The sequence below is a fragment of the Lithobates pipiens genome, unplaced genomic scaffold, assembly GCF_037356315.1.
Source record: "Lithobates pipiens isolate NorthernLeopardFrog02 unplaced genomic scaffold, aLitPip1_a1.2 Scaffold_13, whole genome shotgun sequence".
NCBI classification, from domain to species: domain Eukaryota; kingdom Metazoa; phylum Chordata; class Amphibia; order Anura; family Ranidae; genus Lithobates; species Lithobates pipiens.
This window is the reverse complement of record NW_027507718.1, coordinates 133,680,787-133,696,182: the sequence shown is the minus strand read 5'-3', so window position 1 is coordinate 133,696,182 and position 15,396 is coordinate 133,680,787. Positions and strand designations below refer to the sequence as shown.

Genomic DNA, 15,396 nt, shown 5'->3' with positions numbered 1-15,396 from the left:
TTTACTAGCTTTACAGTTTTGTTTGGACATACTGTACTACACTACATGTTGTTTTTTTGTTAGTTTTTTTGTGTATCACCAACGGGTATAGAAGGAAGAGGATTAATCTGTATTCCCTGTACTTCTGATTTCCACAATATATCTATTGATGGTCACTGTTTGTGCTATGTGTTTTCTTCCAACTGTAAATGATAACTACTGTGTCCCTCAATGGACGCAAAAAAAGTAGGAGTAGTACTGCTTGAGAAATGCTGGTAGTAGGAGGGGTTGTCCTGGGCTGGCCTAATAGTTGTTTTGTTTGGCAATTTCCAATCCTCTGGTAGGGAGCAGGATAACCAGTGGGTGAAAGACCTCTGTGTCCCTTAAAAGATTCCAAGAAAAGTATTTTACCGGAAATCAGTTCCCCCCCCCCCTGAAAATATAGATTTGTGCAAATATCACAAAGCCCTCTTGCTTTCAGAATAGCTTAAGTGGTCTTTTTTTAATATGTTTTTTTATTGTGTGTTAAGGCCCATACACACGATCAGACTTTTTGATAACAAACATGCAAATTAGCTGTTTTGGAGCAACATCCGACCGTGTGTACGCTCCATCGGACAAACTATTTTGGTTTTCATCTGACTTTTGTTGGCTGTGCGAACGGACAAACTTTTTGGCAACAAAAGTCCGATGGAGCAAAGTTTGATCGTGTGTACAGAAAACCATAGGACTTTTGTACAAAGTACAAACAGGCATGCTCAGAACCAATGCAAAAGATCAGACAACAATACAGAAGTTGACCAAAGGTGGCGGTAAAGAGCAGAAAAAACACGTGATTTGGTGAAAGTTGGCTGAAAAAGTCCTGCTGTGTGTATGCAATACAAGTTCAGGGCCGACGCCCTTTGTACAAAAATCCAAGGGAAAGTTTATACAAAGTCCTATCGTGTGTATGAGGCTTTAGTTTTGTTTCTATTTCTTACATTCCAAAACAAAACTTACACAACTGCTTAATTTATCACCTTTCATCAAATAACTTTAACCACTTGCCTAACTCACTAAGTTGTTACACCGAGGTTATACCTGCAGCTGTATGTCATAACCCGGGTGTTTTTTTTTTTTTCAGCCGGCGATGCTCTTTCATCTAAAAGCAATCCTAGCAGCTGAGTAGCGGCTGGATTGCATTTACAGTTGGAGGGAGGGACGCCTCCCTCCTGCCAGCCACCGGTGCTGCCAGGTTATCATAGAGCTGGCTGAGGACCGGAAGGTCCCTGGCCATCTCTATGCTCTAAAAATAATTTAAACAAAATAAAATGAACGTATTTTTTATAAAGCGCCCCTGTCTCCTTGTACTCTCCTGCAAAAGCGAACACATACGTAAGTCACACACCCATACGTAAACGGTGTTCACACCACACATGTGAGGTATCGCTGCAAAATGTTCTAGCGAGAGCAATAATTCTAGCAGTAGACCACCTCTGCAACTCTAAGCTGGTGGCATGTAAAAATGTTTTAAAGCGCTGCCTATGGAGGTTTTTAAGTATTGTCGTTTTTCGCCATTCCACGAGCTAACGCAATTTGAAAGCATGACATGTTAGGTATCTATCTATTCGGCATGACATCATCGTTTATATTTTACCAAAAACTTGGGTTATATTTAGTGGTGTTTTTTTTTTTGTTTTTTTTTTTTACATTAAGAATCAAAGTTTATTTTCCAAGAAAATTGCATTTGAAAAACCGTTGTATAAATACTGTGTGAAAAAATTGCAACAACCACCATTTTATTGTCTATGGTCTCTGTTAAAAAGATAAATAAATAATTTTCTGGAAAAATTGCTGATTTTTACTTGTAAACAAGTGTCCGAATAGGCTGGTCTTCAAGTGATTAACCGTAGCGTTCTGTAAACCTGTAGACTCTGATAAACTGTCAACTAAACCCATTACTTGACCTGTCAATAAAATATTTTGCTTTACAATAGAAATTTGTCATCTCTTATTGCACAGTAGTATATTGCAACCCAAATTGTGCATCACTGCATAATCCCTATAAAACCAAGTTTTGACAAGAAGGTAAATGTATAGCTCCTCCTACATTTAGCTTAAAAAAGTAACCTGTGTGTCACTAAGGAGTGTAGAGCTAGACCTGGTACTTTCAACCACAGATTAAATAACTTCTCAAATTCATTATGACAACTTCTATCCTGGAATACAAATGTTTTTTCTGACCAAATTATCATTGACATGATTTTTCCACTCTTCAACCACGGAGGGTTAGGGAAGATTGTATTTGGGGTTGTCTTTACCAGATGTTCAAGTCAATATGCACTCTATCATGTGAATGAACCATCAGCAAAAGGGTAAACACCAGCATAGGACAACATAATTTGTAAAAGTTTACCTCAGACTGGCAAGTTATTATAAACACATTGACCGTACTTTCATTGCTGTGTCTTAGTGGAATTTTTTTTCTTGCAGGAAGTCTTGTTTGGATCTGAGCCTCAACTTCCATATCTGAGATACACCCCGACTGGTGGAAGAGGTCAGATGATGTAATTTGTTGCATGTGTATTGTTAAGGGTTATATAATAGTTAGAAATCTACTAGAACAAATGTCAAAACTTAGACCACCTCTGAAAAAAATCTTCTGTTGGCAGTTTAAAGACAGATAAGGTTTTACAGGCACATTTACAGCAGCCACTGTATTGCAGCACAGTGGCTGGTATGTGTTGTGGTGGAGCCAGTGCCGATGCGCACCGATCCTGGCACATCACACTGATTACTTTTTTGAAATGTCAGACAGTGACATTTCATAAAGTTATTGGCCAGCGTGCAGTGACTGCTGATCGCTGGAAAAAAGTGGCAGTTTTCCTTGTCTTGGGGTCAGGGTGCGCTGAAATAGCTGCTCAACACAGTCACACTGCACCTGGTGTGAATAGACCCTTAACCTGATTTTATTTGTTATAAATGATATGTTTATATCTGGGCATGTATTCCATTTTAACCTCTTGCTATCCAGAGGCCATATATAATATATATATCTATCTCCTCGTGCCTTGGCAGCAAGCCGATATACCAGATGCAGCCGCCCGGAAGGGAGCTGCCCGCTGCTGTTCTTGGTCTATCCTGTTCCTCTGGGGAGCCCAGGATCAATGAAAGCAGTAGGATTGGCTATGCACAGAGAAAATGGAGGAATATCTGTTTCCTGATCTCCTCTGTGACAAAGGAAGCCATAGGGATTCTGTCGCTTCCAGTTTCAGAGTTGTTTCCCCCTTGCTGCTACAGCCAGGGAAGCATCGGATCAAACCAATCTGTGATTGATCAGATGCTTTGAAGGGTAGAGGAGATATCAGTGGTTTAATATAAGCCTGAGGTCTCTATAAAAAGTACCGGTTACTGCCCAAATTTATCAAAAGGGGTTTATGTACCCCTTGTGATGGCAATAAAATTAAATGAAAAAATTATAAAAGTGTGTAAAAAAAAAAATGGAAATAAATGCTCGCATGAAAATGCAGACACATATGGCATGCATATATAAATAGTGATTTTTACCACGTGAGGTATCGCTATGAACATTGGAGTGATAGCGCTCTACTCTAAACTGTTAACTTACAGTATAAAGGCTTTTAAAGTGTCGCCTGTGGACAATTTTAGGTGCCATAGTTAGTCGCCATTTCACAAGTGTGAGCGATGTTAAATCTTGACTTATTTGGTATCTGTATTTGACACAACGTTATATTTTACCAAAGAAATTGGGGATTGTGTGTGTCACTAAAATTCATTTAAGTGCATTTTCCTGAAAATTTGCAATTTAATAACGGACTGTGCAAAAAATATGCAATAGCCGCCATTTTATTCTCCAGGACCTCTGCTTTCAGAAACTCTTCAATGTTCGGGGGGGTTTAAGTAATTTTCTAGCAAAAAATTAAAATAAAAATGCATATTTTAACATGTATGTGAAAAATGTCCCCATAGGCAAGTGTTTAAAATATGGTTATAGTACTGTGGTCTTTACAGATTCTCAGGATAAAGACCAGCTGCTTTGGGATCCTAGTGTTCTCCCTGAAAGAGAAGTGGAGAACTACTTAATGAGAGTAGCAGAGTATCAGCTTGGGACCGGTGAAGCTTATAATCAAGATGAAGGGATTATCAGAGATAATGAACAGGTAAGCGCTACTGATCAAACCTAAGGGTCCCCCGGAGATTAGTTACATTATTATGATGTTACATGTATGTTCCTAAAGTGTTCCTTTCATCAAAATGACTGTCATGTGGCTACCAGCGAGGGACTGACCTCCAATTTTATGTCCCCCTCTCTCTTTCCCTCAGCATATGGGGTAGACTCTTTAAACCCCACAATTTCAAGTCTCCCCATTGTCTCCTTTTTTTTTTACAAAATAGGGATTTCACCCTGGCCTCATGCATTTGAATGGTGGTCCAAAAAGGGTTTTACGCACATGTAATCATAAGGGCATATTGACCAAGCAAGCCCTAATAGAGAGGCACCAATTGCCGGAATCTGAACACTTTCGATACACTCAAATAAAACATTACTTGTATACTTTATCTTACAAATGTGATCTTGTAACTATATCAGCTATGGCATATTTATGTCACAAATATGATAATGTTCAAGGTCATATATCTGAAATAAATACTATTCTAAAGTATGCCTCAGCCACATGGGCAACAGGGCTACATGGTCAAATGGGAGCATGACATCCTGGAAAGTCTTGCACTTGCGGAATGGCACTTGATTGCACAGGCAGCCTCGTGGTCATTCGTCAACACTTATTACACCATTATTGAAGCAAACTATAAAGTACTGTTGAGATGGTACATGGTGACGGCCAGGTTGGCTACCTATGTCCTGGGAGTTTCACCTATGTGTGTTTTTGAGGCTGTGGCCCAGAAGGGGCAGCATACAACATATGGTGGCAATGTCCCAAGGTGAGGCGATGTTGGATCAGAGTCTACAAGTTAAATTTTACCCTCACTCAAATCAATCTGATTGAGTCTCCCAAACATGCTTTGCTGGGATGCAAAGTGGAGGAAGCCTCAAAATCGGACCACTCCTTTATTATTTGTATCTGCTAAAATCACTATAGCCAGGAACTGGAAGTCGGCTACCGTACCATTTACTAACTCGGACACAAGTCTTCCTGACTTTTGATAAATGGTCATCGGCAATCCTAAACGACAGAATGAAAGTGTTGGAAAAGGCCTGTGATACGTGAATCAATTTAAATGATTGCCGGGCTATGCCTGACCCTGACCAGTTTGCCTCCTGGTGGCGAGTACCTGAGCGTGGGGTCCATCTCCCCTTCCCTTTTTGCCTCCTTTTTCTATTTCTTATTTTTCTTTTTCTTTCCTTTATTTGTGTGATTTGAAATATTCAGGTTACGCAATTTTACAGTCACGGAAGATAGAATGTCCTCTCCCTATGGTGGAAGGGACTTGCACTTCTGAATATAGAGAGCATATCCTGAACCCCATCAAATCACATGGCTTTCATGAAAATAACATGACATAATAAGGCTATAATTGTTAGACTATAAATGGTTGAGAATAAATAAAAAGCTCGCAGTTACGGAAGTGATGAAGCATTCTAGAGAGTGAAACCCTTAGCTAGTGTGGAGCCTGGATTTATATGCCTTCTGTTCTTACATGGATTATAATGCAAACTCTTCTGCTCTTGTCCTATATGTATTTCATGTTGTGGAAAATGTGTGTTGTTTTAAAAGCTTTATCATTTCTTTACTCTTTGAAAATTTTCAATAAAAATATTGAAGCAAAAATAAAGAAATGACACACATCATGAAGGTCCTCACTAGTTAGTTCAGTTTTTTTTCTGAGAAAACTATTTTGTCTATATAAGCACAAATCTGAACCCTGTGTACAGGATGCCAAGGTTGGCTCCTGGATGGGTGCTATGTAGCAGCAGTATTTGGATTGTGGTCCCTTTAAGGGAGTCACGGTATACTTCAGGGGGTCACCCAGAATGGGTGAGAAATTCCGGGTGTAGTCATCAGGGGAGGACTGACTCGTGGTCCTCTATATTAAGAGAGAGTTAGTTGGCACCCGGAATTTGGGGGGCTCTGAAGTGATATTCGGGTGGGAAAGAGCCTCACTCCCTGACCACAGGGATTCAGCATACAGGGCGTTAAAGGCCTCCAGGAAAACGGCCCATAAAAGACAGGAAGTAGTGAAGAGGTCGTGGTGAGGAGGAGTAGGTGATTTGCACCTGTCTGATGAGCTGTGTTGCTGTTTTGGAGGCTGCAAAAGATTTCTGTAAGAACTCTCAAAACTTTGGGGCGAAGACCCGGCTACAGAACTGAACGGCTAAGCAGACTTTGGTTTATAATTTGATCTGTGTGCTGAAGAAAGCCTTATTTTTGATTTATTATAAATGTCTTTTGGTTTCACATTTGAACGGTTTATGCACTTAGTCCCGCGGAGCTATTATCCCCAAAGTTTACACCCTGTACTGCCAGAAAGCAACAGGTTGCCCTGGTGTTTTGTTCCCTTGTTCTGTTGCATTTGCATATTGGAGCATTTCCAGATCCCATTCAATGGCCAAACACTCCTGTTTGAATATAGTGTCGTTTTTCTCAGCTGCTAATTTTCAACTGAGAATAGCCACATCAAAGACGTTTGAAAAAAAAAAGGTGTTTAAAGAAATCAGGCACTACCAGAATTAGGTGTTGGTACTGTGCCAACTTGAGCTCTAGGAAGGCCTTATCAGCATCTGCATTTCACTCAACCGTGAAGAAATGCACACACCTGGTTTTTGGTAATTGGGTGGTACCAGGACTTTATAGGCTCTTCTTGACTTGGGGATTCACCATCCCTCTTCCCACAGTGTTCCCAAACGTACTTTGCTTCCTGCATGATAGCACGCTTTTCATGGTTCAGGGAAAATCTCCCCTTGATCATAAAATCTAACACTACCTGGACTTTGGGCAACAGGATTTCCAGTCCTACTGAAAATGACAATGTCATCAAGATACTCTGAGGTGTATTCTTGATGGAGGCATAATGTCTAATCCATTGTCCGTTGAAAGATGGAGGGTGCAGTCTGAAGGCTAAATGTCACTTTTTTGTACTGGAAGTTCCCACCTAGGGAGAAGAAAGCTAGCTGTTCCTGGGTGACCTTGTTTAAGGACAAAGAAAAGGTAATTGCCACTATGATATATTGATGCTGACATTTTGAATAGCTAGATAAACACAGCGTTCCTTTATTTGCTGACTCGCCGGTTAAGGTGTGCTCCAGGTAATCATAGAGATACTAATAGCAGGCAAGGTGAGCATAGACCCCACCTAAAAGTAATCAACAAGGACCAAGCAGCTTGAATAAAGGCCTTTTAATACAAAATTCTAAATAATACAAGGAAAACTGGATTTCAAATTCCACCACCAACCCCCGCAGCTAAAAAAAACAAAACGAAAGACAACGTTGTCTATAGTCAATGTAGCGGCTTCATTGCTCATACAGGGACATTACACATGTATAGCCCATAGCTAATAAATAGGCCTTGATAAATGTGATCAGAGGACCACTGGGTGTAAGAACATCAGGAATTAAGAATAACTTCCAGGTGTAGATCATGAAGTTATAAACTATATTAGTTTGTGTGTGTCTCCAAGAGTAACAATTAGCGGGAGCTTCTTCAGGGATGTCATCACAATTTTTTTTTTTTATTGTGTTTGCCATGCTAGCCATGCGTTGCCTAGTGGGATCCTAGATGGTGGATATTACTGAACAGTAACATTTGTTTGTTGCCTACTGTCTGCAATACAGGGACTTTTGGATTTTGCCTTGCATTTGTTACTCTTGGAGACACACACCCCATGTCAGTCTTCCCAAACATGACCCTTAACAGAAAAATGTATCCTCGCCCCACAGAGCAGCTCTGGTTCAGAATTCTACTCCCTGGTACTAGTGGCCTGTGTAACCAGACCCGACTTCACACATATCACCATTAACTGGCATATCAATAACAATATCATCTGAGAGTCGACAGTCTGTTTTCCCATTTGGTCAGACCCCTTTATCCCACAGTTCACACAATTTTGGAAAATCATATCAATCTATTAACCACTTAAGGGCCAAGCCTGTTTTTTAGACATGCTGTTTACAAGTTGAAAACAATTTTTTTTTACTAGAAAATTACTTAGAACCCTCAAACATTATAAAAAAAAAATTTCTGACACTCTAGAGAATACTTTTTGTCACACCGTAATTGCGCAGCGATCTTGCAAGCGCACTTTTTTGGGGGAAAAATTCACGTTTTTTTAATTAAAAAATAAGAAAAGTTAGCCCAATTTTTTTTCATATTGTGAAAGATAATGTTACGCTGAGTAAATTGATACCCAACAAGTCACGCTTCAAAATTGTGCTCGCTTGTGGAATGGCGTCAAACTTTTACCCTTAAAAATCTCCATAGGCAACGTTTAAAAAATTCTACATGTTGCAGGTTTTGAGTTACAGAGGGGATCTAGGTCTAGAATTCTTGCTCTCGCTCTGCCGATCCCTCACGTGGTTTGAACACTGTTTTCATATGTGGGCGCTGCTCAGGTATGTGTTCGCTTCTGCGCGTGAGCTGTCAGGACGGGACATTTAACCACTTGCCGACCGCCGCACGACGATATACGTCGGCAGAATGGCACGGGCAGGCATATGGGCGTATATATAAGTCCCTGCCTGCCCGCGGGTGGGGGGCCCGATCGGGCCCCCCCCCGGTGCCTGCGGCGGTCGGCATTCCTTCGAGAGCGATCCGGGATGAGGGGGCGGCCATTCATTCATGGCCACCCCCTCGCGATCGCTCTCGACGAATGGAAATCCCCGGTGACATCACTTCCTCTCCTGTAATGTAAACACAGGAGAGGAAGTGATGTATTCTCTCCTCCGTGTCGGTATTTTTCGTTCCGACACGGAGGAGAGCGGATCGGTGAGTTGCACCAACACTCTACACACACAGTAGAACATGCCAGGCACACTCACACCCCCCCTTTACCCCCCGATCACCCCCCCAATTACCCCTGCCCCCCAGTCACAGTGACACCAATGTCATTTTTTTTTTTTTTTTTTTGCATTGGTGTCATTTGTGACTGTAATAACTGTTAGGGCAGTTAGAGTTAGCCCCCTTTAGTTCTAATGTGCCCCCCTAACCCCCCCCAATAAAGGTTTAACCCCGTGATCACCCCCCGTCGCCAGTGTCACTAAGGCTGGGTTCACATTGCAGCGGTTTATGAGAACGAATGTGATTCGCACTGCACTGCAGTGCAAATCACATCCGATCTCTGTGCGATTCGAGTTCAGCCATTCGCCGCACCCGCCACACCCGCCGCAGCAGAATCGGAATTGGTCCGCAGCAGAATCGGATCGCATGGGTGTTCACACCATGCGATCCGAGTTTGCAGATCGCACTGCGATATGCGAACTGATCTGGGGGTGTCAGTAACATTTCACTGACACTCCCAGCAGTTCGCATAGGGCAGTGTGAACTGCCGCCGGGAGGCATGCGATGCGGGAACCCGCCGCGGATTCGCGGCGTTTCCGCATCGCTCCAGTGTGAACCCAGCCTAATAAGCGATCATTTTTCTGATCGCCGTATTAGTGTCACAGGTGACGCTAGTTAGGCAGGTAGGTATTTAGGTTCGCCGCAGCTTTTTATAGCGCCAGGGACCCCCATATACTACCGCATAAAGCCCCCTGATTGCCCCCTAGTTAACCCTTTCACCTGTGATCACCATATAACTGTTACAGGTGACGCTGGTTGGTTAGTTATTTTTTTATAGTTTCAGGGCACCCGCCATTTATTACCTAATAAAGGTTTAACCCCCTGATCACCCGGCGGGTGTCATTTGTGACTAATAACTGTTAGGGCAGTTAGGGTTAGCCCCCTTTAGTTCTAAGGTACCCCCCTAACCCCCCCAATAAAGGTTTAACCCCGTGATCACCCCCCGTCGCCAGTGTCACTAAGGCTGGGTTCACATTGCAGCGGTTTGAGAACGGATGTGATTCGCACCGCACTGCAGTGCAAATCACATCCGATCTCTGTGCGATTCGAGTTCAGCCATTCGCCGCACCCGCCGCAAATTCGCACGGGACCCTTTTTTTGGCCCGCAGCAGAATCGGATCGCATGGGTGTTCACACCATGCGATCCGAGTTTGCAGATCGCACTGCGATATGCGAACTGATCTGGGGGTGTCAGTAACATTTCACTGACACTCCCAGCAGTTCGCATAGGGCAGTGTGAACTGCCGCCGGGAGGCATGCGATGCGGGAACCCGCCGCGCATTCGTGGCGTTCCCGCATCGCTCCAGTGTGAACCCAGCCTAATAAGCGATCGTTTTTCTGATCGCTGTATTAGTGTCACAGGTGACGCTAGTTAGGCAGGTAGGTATTTAGGTTCGCCGCAGCTTTTTATAGCGCCAGGGACCCCCATATACTACCGCATAAAGCCCCCTGATTGCCCCCTAGTTAACCCTTTCACCAGTGATCACCATATAACTGTTACAGGTGACGCTGGTTGGTTAGTTATTTTTTTATAGTTTCAGGGCACCCGCCATTTATTACCTAGTCTCACTAGTGTACCCCTAAATTTAGGGGTGTCTACTTTCCAAAATGGGGTCATTTGGGGGGGGTTTGTGCCATCTTGGCATTTTATGGCCTTCAAAACTGTAACGCCCTTAGAAAGCCTGAAGGCGGTGCTTGGTTTTCGGGGCCCCGTACGCGGCTAGGCTCCCAAAAAGTCCCACATATGTGGTATCCCCGTACTCAGGAGAAGCAGCAGAATTTATTTTGGGGTGTCATTTCACATATGCCCATGGCATGCGTGAGCAATATATCATTTAGTGACAACTTTGTGAAAAAAAAAAAAAAAAAAAAAAAGTTTGTAATTTTCCCGCAACTTGTGGCAAAATATAAAATATTCCATGGACTCAACATGCCTCTCAGCAAATAGCTTGGGGTGTCTACTTTCTAAAATGGGGTCATTTGTGGGTGTTTTGTGCCATCTTGGCATTTTATGGCCTTCAAAACTGTAATAGGTAGTGAGAAGTGAACTCAAAAATTTACGCCCTTAGAAAGCCTGAAGGCGGTGCTTGGTTTTCGGGGCCCCGTACGCGGCTAGGCTCCCAAAAAGTCCCACATATGTGGTATCCCCGTACTCAGGAGAAGCAGCAGAATTTATTTTGGGGTGTCATTTCACATACGCCCATAGCATGTGTGAGCAATATATCATTTAGTGACAACTTTGTGTAAAAAAAAAAATATATATTTTTTTTTTGTCATTATTCAATCGCTTGAGGCAAAAAAATAAAATATTCAATGGGCTCAACATGCCTCTTATCAATTTCCTTAGGGGGTCTACTTTCCAAAATGGGGTCATTTGGGGGGGTTTTGTACTGCCCTGCCATTTTAGCACCTCAAGAAATGAGATAGGCAGTCGTAAACTAAAAGCTGCGTAAATTCCAGAAAACGTACCTTAGTTTGTAGATGTGACAACTTTTGCGCAAACCAATAAATATACAATTATTGACTTTTTTTTTACCAAAGACATGTGGCTGAATACATTTTGGCCTAAATGTATGACTAAAATTGAGTTTATTGGATTTTTCTAATAACAAAAAGTAGAAAATATCATTTTTTTTCAAAATTTGCGGTCTTTTTACGTTTATATCGCAAAAAATAAAAATCGCAGAGGCAATCAAATACCATCAAAAGAAAGCTCTATTTGTGGGAAGAAAAGGACGCAAATTTTGTTTGGGTACAACATTGCATGACCGCGCAATTACCAGTTAAAGCAGCGCAGTGCCAAAGTGTAAAAAGACCTCTGGTCATTTACCAGCAAAATGGTCCGGTCTGAAAGTGGTTAAAAAAAAAAAAAAATGTATTTCTTTATTAATTTTAAAACTGTTTTAAAAAAAATTGGACTTGATGCAATAAAAAAAAACTTTTGTCATTTGAAAAAATTATAACAAAAAATGGCCCTTTAAGATGTATTGGCAGAAGTGACGTTTTGATGTCGCTTCCGCCCTGCTATGGTATGGAGATGAGTGGGGGCCTTCTTACCCTCACTCGTAATCCATACCATGGAAGGAGAAGGACGCGATCACCTCTGCCACTACCGACAGCTTCGGTAAGCGGCGGGGGGGGGGGCCTCTCCCACCACCGATTAATGGTGCTCTCGCGACAAATCCGCCACAGAGACCACTATTATAAGAGCCACCCGCTGAAAAGATGGATACCTCGGTTGTGGCAACAGCTGCTGCTGTTATGAGATATACATCTTTAAAATGCCAACGTATATATACAGTGGGCAGTCGTTAAGTGGTTAATGGGTGGACCAGATTTCTTAACAAGTCCAATCTCATGTTTGACAGTACCACAGATGGTGGTAATGGACATTGACACCATTGTGTAGGTCCTTGTTATCTCCATGGATGTAGATGACCCATAGTGTCTTGATCTTAGAGATTTGGGTGACCATTTTACACCCACTGTTGCAGGTCAATTGGTAGAGATTGAAAATCCTATCCATCACGACACCCCCCACTGTTTATTTGCTATCCCATCAAGGTCTCTGATTGCAGCCACTGCGTGAACAGATCACGCAGCAGCTCCATCCTCTCCAAAGCCTCCATCGGTCAGTGTAGACTGTGCAAGAAATGTTCAATTCTAGTGGTTACCTGGTTTCCAGGGCCAACAACTGGACTCGTGACCTTGAGAGAGTGACTGCACTGCTTCAGCCAATAACCTTACTTTTGCTGCTACCATTTCTCTCAAGGCAGTCATCTGGACCTCTGTATTTCTTTTCTGTGCCGCCTTGTTTCACTGAAGTGCCTTTTGGGTTTGTTGGAGAGCTTTAGCCACCAGCACTTGCTTTAAAATATCCATAATTTCTGACTTCAACAGGGGTTGTGGTCCCTTTTTTAAATGTTTGTTTTTTCAAAAATGTCTTTGCCCGCATCCTCTAGCAGTTGTAATTTTAGGGGTAAGAAAGATTGAACAATAATATGGGAACACCTCCATTGGAGCCAGACTGTCCTGGTAGAGTTACATTCTCTGTCTGCTGGATGGTAAGCGTAACTCCCTCTCCTCTCCTTCCGTTGGTCAAGCGGTGGGCTTCAGTTACCCCCCCCTCCATCTACCAGGTACCCTGGGTGTTTTTTCTTACCTCTGCACACTTCTTCTACCGGAAGCTTTTGTGCCCTTGTCTGCCTAGAATGGTTGGTAGTTGTGGCAGTGACCATATACACCTCCTCTATATTGGACTACCACATGTCTGCTGGCAGCCTGCCATTGAAACTTTGGCAGCCATCTTTGTTTGAGGCCTAGTGCTAAGTGATGACACCATTTCTGGAACACTGCTGGATCTTTCTGTGTTACCTGGCGGCAATTAAAGATTGATTTTTGGCTTCCTCCCAGTGACTCCTTTATGGTTTGTTGCAGTGAGTCCATATGCAACTGCCACTCTGGTTATATGGGCTATCTTGCACCTCACTTTTGCAGATGGATTAGTGCATCTGGGGTCCAACCCCAACTGGAGTGTCATCTCGAGGAGTGAACTAGCCCATCTGGCACCCTCTTTGGAGGTGGCTGGGTCCTGTAGTCACTCCATGCCTATGGATGTTCTTTTCACTGTCCTGGAAACCTTTGTCCCTCTTGTGGAATTGGAGTTTAAATGCAAAGCAGTAAAAAAAAAATTTGCTACTTCCTCCCCCTCGGATACGTCTGATGCAGAGGTCGAGGCTACTGTGGGACCCACATTGCCTGCGGAGAATGTGGATAACAACCTTGTCCCTTCAGGTAGTGAACATAACTTTTTCTCCTCTATCATAGCACAGGAAAGAACACTGGTCTTTCTTGATTTAGTCTGTGTGAGAGGCCCTTAAAATTGAGGCTCCCCCGGGGCTCCAGAAGCCTTGGCTGTTTCTTTTGGTACCTATAAGCCACCAAAGTTTTTCCCTATCCTGCCTACTTTAATAAGTTGATACAGTAAGTTTATCTTTAGGGAATGGGGACACCTTTAACAGTCCTTTTGTGTTTTTGAGTTCCCTACCGCTTTGGGGGGCCCTCCTAAAAAAAGGACCCTGAGAGGTTCAGTGGTTTTTATACCGGCCTGTTTTCAGTGCCAAAAAAGGCTGGCGTTGTATTTGGAGAGGCGAATCGGTATAAGGTATGACCTGTGGGGAATGTAGAGGTGCAAAAGGCGATCTGACAATTTAGGGGGCACAGTTAACAGGGGGCCAATACCTCATCCGTCTCCCACCTGGATTTCAGTTGATATGCCTGAGTAGTGGCCGAGGGCAACATAAGGTGATTATAAAAGGAGGAAATCAACTTCTTGGGATCCTGACCCAGGACCACTTCCACCAGGTACAATGAATCAAGACTGGGGATGGAATCACTGAATTGGCAATTGAGAGCGTTGCGGAGTTGGAGGTAGCGGAAGAACATATGATTAGGCAAACTGAAATCATCCTTGAGAGCCTGGAATGATGTAATCAAGCCATTATCTATGACCTGTGAGAGAAATATGACCCCCCCCCCCCCCCCAATCAATCCATAATTTATAATCGGGGACAGTTAGCAATTTGGGAAGTTGTGGGTTTTCCCACAGTGGTGTGAGAGTGTGAATTGTGGGGGCCTTTAATGGTGGACATGGACAGCTGCCAGATTTTGCAACATTGAAATAGCATGTGTAGCACTAACCCCCGAAGGAGCTGCTGGTTTTTATTGGGCTTACCGCTACCTCACCTGCTCGCTTTTCTGTCTCAGGGGTCCCATTGTAAAGTGAATCAAAGAATGTTGGCTCCGACACTTAGTCCTTTTTCCAAGATTTATTTGAGATAGAGGGATAGAGGGTTAAGGGGAGTTCAGATACCTTGTAATTGCAGGTTAGAGGATCCTCCAGTCGCTTGGCTTCTCCCCGCAGGCAAGACAGCACAGGACCACCCCTGGGTCAGTAGGCCCTACGACTTTTGGGCCTACCTTTTCAGTTGCAAAGCCTCGGGCCAGCCGGCCCCGAGACACAGGAGCAGGCAGCACACACCCCAGGCGGGCCATGAGGTCTGGATGGCGAACCCCAGAAAAGAACCCTTCAAAATGGCGTCAGTACCCTAAATACCCCCATACATAATGCACAGCGGGTGAACCACTCCCAGTGGGCTATTTCCGAGTAAAACGGGTATTCAATGCATCCAGCCTGTTGCATTTCCAACACTTACCGGTGGGGACAGGGACACCTATGGCCAAGTGGAAACTAGCACAACCCAGGTGAACTGGTACAGAAACCAGAACTTAGAAATAATTAGCCTGAGCCAAACTGCAGCTTCAGACAACTTAAATTTGCAAAAACAATAGCGTCTGTTCATTAGGAGCAGGGCACTACACATGCAACACCTGTTGCCCA

The 15,396-nt window shown here is 43.3% G+C and overlaps 1 protein-coding gene across 6 annotated transcripts in view; it reads left to right on the top strand.

The window, feature by feature from the left end:
- MIER2 (MIER family member 2) overlaps positions 1-15,396 on the top strand; it is a 101,531-nt gene that overhangs the window by 40,912 nt on the left and 45,223 nt on the right. For all 6 annotated transcript variants that reach the window (XR_013272199.1, XM_077475608.1, XM_077475606.1 and 3 more), the window contains 2 exons: positions 2,452-2,515; positions 3,991-4,139. Coding sequence is in view for 5 of the 6 variants with exons in the window: in XM_077475608.1 (XP_077331734.1) it covers positions 2,452-2,515; positions 3,991-4,139 (213 nt within the window). In the remaining variant the exon portion in view is untranslated. The remainder of the gene's footprint in view (positions 1-2,451; positions 2,516-3,990; positions 4,140-15,396) is intronic.